The sequence below is a fragment of the Hippoglossus hippoglossus genome, chromosome 24 (assembly GCF_009819705.1).
Source record: "Hippoglossus hippoglossus isolate fHipHip1 chromosome 24, fHipHip1.pri, whole genome shotgun sequence".
NCBI classification, from domain to species: domain Eukaryota; kingdom Metazoa; phylum Chordata; class Actinopteri; order Pleuronectiformes; family Pleuronectidae; genus Hippoglossus; species Hippoglossus hippoglossus.
The window spans coordinates 16,373,824-16,381,177 of NC_047174.1; the positions used below are offsets into that span (position 1 = coordinate 16,373,824).

A 7,354-nucleotide genomic window follows, 5' to 3' on the forward strand; every position below is an offset into this window, starting at 1 on the left:
CAGAAATGTCTCAAGCTTACATCAGCAATATGAGAATAATAATACAGAGATGAAAAAATTGTCTTCTGGGTGCGTTTTAATTTCTTACATCAAAGCAGTGCTGAGTGTGTGTGGCGGGGGTGTCAAGATACGAGTGTGGCAGGTGAAAGTGTCTGACAGGAAGAGCTTCTTCAGCTTCAAACAATATCTAGCTGCCATTTTTTTTCCCCCTTTCTTTGCTCTACCTGCCTCAAGAAAGGTGATGGCCACAGAGCGAAACCACCACCTCCGTGGGAGGCAGGAGTCTGTCCAAGGAACATCGCACGTGAAGCTCCCGAGCCTCGAGAAGTCACGCCTTTTCATTCTTTGTGTTGCTTTCTGCAGCCTTGTTGTGGCCCACAGGCAACAGGGTTTGCAAGGGGCAGGCTCACAAGGCTGCACAGACGCTGCTTACATACAGAATGCAGATACACCGTATGCACAGTTTGATTTTTACCAGCCATTTAATACCAACCTTCACTGAAAACAAATTCAATAACACTGTAATGTTATGTACATGGTGATTTTTTTATTAAAAACATGGACAACGCTGCAAAATATATAGAAGATTACAAAATTCCCAACAATCCTACTTCAGCAAATTATTGAAATCCCTAAATATGACTATTAGCCGAAATGTGTGATCTAACACTCGAATGATTACAAAAAGAATCAGAAGGGTCTCAAGATCTTTTCTTTCAAACTGGGACACTGACGACTATTGTGGGGTCTTGTCTCTTAAACTAGACAGTCCAAACAGTCCCGTGGCAACACAGGGTCCACCACTGATGTGTCTTTGTCTTTTCCACTGGGTCTCTTGGGATCTCCTCAGCAGCAGGACACACTTATTTCTTCCCCATGATGAAGCTCGGAGTCTCAGCATCATCTTCAGCCTCTCTATCCTCATCCTCCTCTTCACTGTCGTCTGAGCTCTTATCGGCGCCGTCTTCCGTCTTATTGTTACTTTCTAGTTTCGCCTTCTTCGCCATCAGCTTCTTCTCCTTTATCTTATCGCGCTTCTTCCGGCGCTTGGCCGTCCTCTCGTCGGCCGCCAGCTTGTTCAGCTCCACCTTGTCCAGATACTCCACGTCCTTATCCTGCTTCTCTGCCACCTTGTCCAGGAAGTCCTGTCTCTGGTACTCTCTGCGGCGGAGGTGCCGGTAAACGTGGAACTCGCCGCTGCCTGCGCCGGCGCTGGAGCCCATCACGTCCCGGACGAACTCCGGCGGAGCCCGCGGGTTCCATTCTTTAAGTCGGTCTGGGATTGGAGCGAGCTTGTCCGGGTTGCGCATCAACCTCTCCAGCTTCAGACGCTGCTCCTCCGCCGGGGTTTTGGCGATTATCAGAGGCTGGGCCTCTTTCCCCCCAGCTTTCCCCGGCTTGTTATGCTTTTGCGTGTGCGCCGCCATCTTTCAAACGATTGCAGTTTACTTCCTGCTAGCTGAAGTCAAACCGGAAGTTCTTGAGGGCTTCCGTAACCCGGAAATAATTGTTTTACTTTTTTAATATTAGCTTTTCCCTGAAGAAAACAAATTCGGATTATTCTGTATATCTTTCCGTGTCGAGGCTTCGAAGCGTGTGTCGAGTAATCCAGGAAGATTTGTGTGAAGCGCGTATCGAGGCTCGTGTTGATGACGTATGTGGTGACGTTCGAAGCCTCGCGAGCCGGCCGTACCACGTGACTGATTCAGGAAATGGTTCTCGGGTTTGGCGTGTGATTCGAAATATAAGGGGCAGCGAAACGCAATGCCCCCCCTCCCCTCACATGTTGTGTTCTTGGGACTTTATTGCGCGTTTGTTTGCAAAAAAAAAAGAAACCGGCTGAAACCCAGCACTGTGGAAAAGTTGTTATTTTTAAATAAAAATGAATAAAATGTTGTCCCTATTTTTACGTGTTACAAGTAACACAAGCACATTCACATCACAACCCTCTGCCCAATTTGTTTCCACTTTCCCTTTTGACCCCGCCATTGTATCATAAAGACAGACACCATATTAATAAGTTCATAATTTATGTATTGGCATCACAAACATCATTCCTTCATTTATTCAATTCAAAGCGTCACACGCCAAAGCCATGGTGTCATTATAATCACTCTTCCTGTTTTACATTTATTGTCCACTTGATGGCCCAGTAGAGCAAATGAAGCACCATGAAGCTTCGGCCCATGAGTGGACCCATCGGATGGAAAGCTTCAATGCTTCATGAAGCTTCATGAAGCTTCATCTCGCCATTACTACTTCCTGCTAGCTGAAGTCGACCCGGAAGTTCTTGAAGGCTTCCGTAACCCGGAAATAATTGTTTTACTTTTATAATATTAGCTTTTCTCTCAAGAAAAAAAATTCTGATTATTCTGTATATGTGGTTATATTATTTTATTGTTATTTGTTTGTCAGTTTGAGTAGAATTCTATCGATTACTAATGTAATTGACGTCTGGCTCTACCAACTGCATATCAGATTAGACGTTGTGTGGGCGTAGCTATCCAATCAGCGTCCAGGTCCCGCCCTCCTCCAGTATTAAGTGTGTTGAGTAACTGACTTGAAGTTATTTCGCTTTCTACCGACATCTCTCCTGCTCTTTTAAACACAGAACTAACCCGAGGCCATGAACAGCTTCATCAGAGCCACAGCTCGGTGTCTCCGGTCCGGGGCCGCGGTCTACGGGCCCAGGCCAGCCGACGTGTGGTCGGCCCCGGGCCGGCGGCTCCTGTGCGCGGCGGCGGCGGACGTCCAGAAGGACCTTGGCGAGAAGGTGACGAAGGACAAGGTGGTGGTGTTCATCAAGGGGACACCGGCTCAGCCCATGTGCGGCTTCAGTAACGCGGTGGTGCAGATCCTCCGGATGCACGGAGTGGACGACTACGCTGCCTACAACGTGCTGGACGACCAGGAGCTGAGAGAAGGTGAAGTGGAGCGGCGCGATCCTCGCATGGCGGCGGAAAGTTGTCACCCGTCACTTCGACTGGAGACTTGGTGACAGTGGAGCTGGAGATAGATTGTGTTTACAAAGTTGAACTAGTGTCCGTGTCAATGTTAGCACCTGTCAGCCATGTTTCCTGCTCCAACACTTCAGTGTGATCAAGTCTAACCGGTTGTATCCGCTGCAGTCAGTGGATCTGCGGTTCATTCGAAGTGGTCTGGGTTTATCAGTGTTGTGCAGCAGCACCACAGGGTGCGGCTCCTCCACACACACGGGACAACATCTGTAATATACGAGGCTTTCAGCAAAACTCCTCATACTTTCCCTCCTTCAAATGGTGGCAGCAGATATGTGTACTTAAATGGGGGATGGGGGGGGTTGTCAGTTCAGGCTTGTGGTGTAACAGCTGTGTGGACATGCCAGCAAACTCAGACTCATCTAGGGGTTAAATGGGGACACATGGTGCTATGTAATATCTTGATAAACAACAGCAGCACACAGAGGCCAGAGTACAAGCTATTTACCGCCATGCTGTAAAGCTATAAACTGTCACTTCCTCAAAAGCCAAACAACTTTATGTCTAATAATAACTGATTGTGGGACAGTGTTGCACAGTCCTGGCTAAAAGCAATCGTGTCAGATACCCCCAAGTGATACAAAAGCAGATCTGGGTGTACAGGGGTCAGATATACAGGATGGAAGAGGGCCAGAAACTCAGCATTCCCTGAAAGTGAATGTAAATGGCCTTGTTTCTCAAAGTCTGGTGTTGTCCTCGCAGCTGATGGAATAGATCGAAACAAAAACAACCTTTTTACAAATGTATTACTAAACAGGGAAATCCACAGATTGAGCATTTGCTATTTCACGAGTCCCCCAAGACTCCAAACTGTACAACAACAAGGCAAAGACGTGCTTGTGATGAGTAAACTCATCTTTACGTGTGAAATCTGTGGAGTGCTCCTTTTATAAACATCGTATGATCAACATCTGGTCTTTAAAATTAAATGTTTTAACCAGCTAAGTTTTTACTTAAAAGGCAACACAGTCGGCTTCATCCATCACACACAATCATCTATGATCATATGAAGCCATAATATACCAGATACAAATGCTGCCGTCTCGCACCCAAGACGTCATTTAGAGCCAGAGACTACGCAGGAGTGATTGGGGGATGGAGCAAGGTCAAGCACAAGTCAGTCCCAGCTGTAAACATGATGTTTCACCCCTTTTGTATAGCATCAAATAACTAATTAAATACTTAAAGGAAAAATTAACCATGTGAGAATGATCATAAATCTTTAAGAAACATATTTATTGTGTATTTTAACTTTTTACTTCAGCCCAGGTTTATGCCTTGTCAGCCACCAGCCAGCCACCAGGTGGCGATCGAGATGCTTTGGCTTCACACATAAACATTTACTATCTTTGTTTCTTTGTATTGGCCTTGGCTGTAGTCATTTGTTTCTGTTATGGTGGCTATCACTGTCCATGTTAAACCACTCTGTTCTTGTGTTTTTATCATACAAACTACTCTTTTTGAAGGGGGAACCCAAAAGGCACCATCTGCCAGTACTTTGTTTGACCTTAAATGCGATATCCATTGTTGTGTATGTCACACTCACAATAATGCCGTCTGCCTTCCCCAGGAATCAAGGTGTTCTCCAACTGGCCCACGATCCCCCAGGTGTACTTCAACGGCGAGTTTGTGGGAGGCTGCGACATCCTGCTCCAGATGCACCAGAACGGAGATCTGGTGGAGGAGTTCAAGAAGCTGGGAATCCGCTCTGAACTGCTGGAAACTGAGAAAGAGTCCAAGTAGAGGACGAGTAAAAACTTCAGAAGAGCTGACTACACAGAGGACACGTTTATCAAGTTGAATCCCCCCCCCCCCCCACTCATATGGTCACATATGAATCAAGTCTGTAGGCAGCCTTGGGAAAAGCAAACTCTGAGGGCAGATGAAGGTGACAAGTGTAAACTATTTTAGTGGCTGCACTTTATCTTGAGTCAGGAATATATATGCTTTAGAGTGTTCCATACCCATAAATAGCTACGTGTGATACAGAGCTCCCTCTGCACTGTTTATACTCTGAGTAACTCCTCTTAATGTGCACAGATCATGTACCTGACAGGTGGGGAACTAAATATTGGAAGAAATGAGTTGACAATGTCTTCACAGGGATTCCAAAGCTGTTTTACCTAAAATACATCTGTACTACAATCCTCACCTCGACTGTAAAGCTGCAGACACATTGTTTGGCCACTTTGGGGGCAGAAGATTCAAATAACAAACCAATACACTGACATATTATCACATTTTATGTTTTATATGGCGAACTCATTGGCATTCTCCTTGACTTCCATTTCTGGTCACTCAGATTAACATAAGGCAAATGTTCACTCTTCTTCTATCTCTGTTGTGGTCGCCACGCACTCCTGAAAAACCCCTCCGACCCTTCAGCTGCTACATGCACCACTCTGCTCACCAGCTAGCTGTTAACTTCAATAAGTCTGGTGCTGGGCAAGTAGTGCACAGTGGGTATTAACAGCTTCTCTTCCACTGAGAACCGCTGCCTGCTGGTCAGACTGTTGCTGTGAGAGGGAACCAAACAGTCGTGGGCCACAGAGCCGAGACAACAGGTTCATAGAGATGTGATGAGAAGAGATGCTTTGCCACCCCCCTTTTTTAATGTTGCACAAAATCCTCTGATCCGTTGTGAAAATTGTGATCATAGCTTTAATATTATTTAATATTTTCTTATCACACAGGCAGGGAAAGCTTAGATTTTTGTTCTCTTGCTTCTTTAATATCTAATTTCACCAAATTCAAAATTGTATCCTAAAAGATGTGTTTAAAAAAAAACAACAATGTTAAGTCATCATCGTTGCTCCAGTCACAGCAAATACAAAAATTGATGTCCGACTATCGTGTTGGAGAATCATTGAGGTTGGACTTCCACTGTTTGGTTCCCTACCGGTGTTTTAACTGGTTTAACACAAAACTGCTGGTAACCTTTCTTATCCTGGCCTTTCCAATCCCTGCTACCTCTATTGTCCATCTGTTTTCTAAAGCCACAGTCATCAAGACCAAGTGACTCTCAGGGTGCAACAAGATATAAGTGAAGGTGTTACTGATGCTTTATCTTGGGTCACACCACAAACCTTCTGAATACACTGCCAGCAAGCACAGTTCACCTGGAGGAGGAACAGGGGACAGACAGTACAGCTGATGGTTTAATGTAAATGCTGTCCAATGACATCACGCGTGAATTGGGTTTAGTGGTGAAGGTAAACCAGACATGGACCAGACTGTCACTGACATCACAGACATGCACTGTCAGTAGCTTCTAAATTTGCCTTCTATCTGTTCTTCCTGCCAGGATCCCCATCCTAAATGTGCCCCCCCTGTTTTAACGTCGACGGAAACGCAACAAACTTGAATATGTTGGAGACTGTCTATCTGTCCGTGAATGTGTGGAGTGTTTCCTTTTCTTGTGTGAGGGGTGGGGGGGGGGGTTTTGTTACTTTGAGTTATCTCTCCTTCAGCCTAAGAACGTTGTGATCTTTATCAATCCTCCTGTAGGTGTTCCTCCTGCTGCACACAGTTGTATTATCAAAGCAATGGTCATGTAGTACGCTGTAAGATATTGTACATTGAAAGCATATTATTAAATGTATTTTAGCTGCATGTAAACCCTACGCCAATTAAATATTTTGTGACAAATAACATGCAACCTGTTTTTATTTGCAACACGGCCAAGGACTTTTTAATTGTGAGTAGTAAATCTGATCTATTGGGATATTGACTGTAAAACCATCAGCTGTTAAATCTCTATCTGCTCTCTGAACAGGGGCCACACATTCTACCACATGTGTGAGCCAGATAAAGGTGCTACCTGCTAAGCTCAGTTTATCTTCATGCTTTGGATCATTTCAAATCACCAAACAGCTCGGATAGGGATCATCGCTTATCACAGGATACACAGAACTGCCAGTCGCAGCAGTTTGAGAGGCTCCTTCACAGCAGACACGTTGACCTGCCGTAGAGGGAAAAGCACACGTATTACTAATAAACTGTGTATACAAGCTTCTCTGTAAGTCACATTCATGGACCCTAAAACTGAAGAATCTTAACCAAATACTGTCATGTTTCATTTTACTATAGCGAGACCAGTGCCTTCCTGCCATGATGATGAAATGTCTCCTGTGAAAAAGATGGAGAAGCACAGGATTGAGCAGTTCACTTCTGAAAGTATAACCTGAGAACTTTATTAAGACACAATTAAGAACATTTTGTAGACAGATGCTACCACATCTGGGAATTTTCAGGATCTCCCGCTAATGAGTTGCTCACAAACTGACAAGATGACATCTGGTTTTCAATTGTAATGGAGCCAATGCAAATTATAAAGT

At 44.9% G+C, this 7,354-nt stretch overlaps 2 protein-coding genes and 1 non-coding gene across 3 annotated transcripts; 1 reads left to right on the top strand and 2 right to left on the bottom strand.

The window, feature by feature from the left end:
* Positions 1–131: 131 nt before the first annotated feature.
* Positions 132–421, bottom strand: LOC117758925. Its single transcript, XR_004613384.1, has one exon.
* Positions 422–527: 106 nt separating this feature from the next.
* prkrip1 (PRKR interacting protein 1) lies at positions 528–1,658 on the bottom strand. The gene has a single exon (XM_034579309.1). The coding sequence runs from the start codon at positions 1,425–1,427 to the stop codon at positions 864–866; it is 564 nt and encodes a 187-aa protein (XP_034435200.1). The 5' UTR covers positions 1,428–1,658; the 3' UTR covers positions 528–863.
* An 868-nt stretch (positions 1,659–2,526) lies between these two features.
* Positions 2,527–6,665, top strand: glrx5 (glutaredoxin 5 homolog (S. cerevisiae)). Its single transcript, XM_034579310.1, has 2 exons — positions 2,527–2,924; positions 4,588–6,665. The coding sequence occupies exons 1-2, from the start codon at positions 2,627–2,629 to the stop codon at positions 4,758–4,760; spliced, it is 471 nt and encodes a 156-aa protein (XP_034435201.1). The 5' UTR covers positions 2,527–2,626; the 3' UTR covers positions 4,761–6,665.
* Positions 6,666–7,354: the final 689 nt, after the last annotated feature.

Excerpts from the sequence above, each read along its gene's own strand:
- prkrip1 (XM_034579309.1), bottom strand. The coding sequence starts at position 1,427 with ATGGCGGCGCACACGCAAAAGCATAACAAGCCGGGGAAAGCTGGGGGG.
- glrx5 (XM_034579310.1), top strand. The coding sequence starts at position 2,627 with ATGAACAGCTTCATCAGAGCCACAGCTCGGTGTCTCCGGTCCGGGGCC. Across the intron at positions 2,925-4,587 it reads CGACCAGGAGCTGAGAGAAG|GAATCAAGGTGTTCTCCAAC; the intron begins GTGAAGTGGAGC and ends TGCCTTCCCCAG.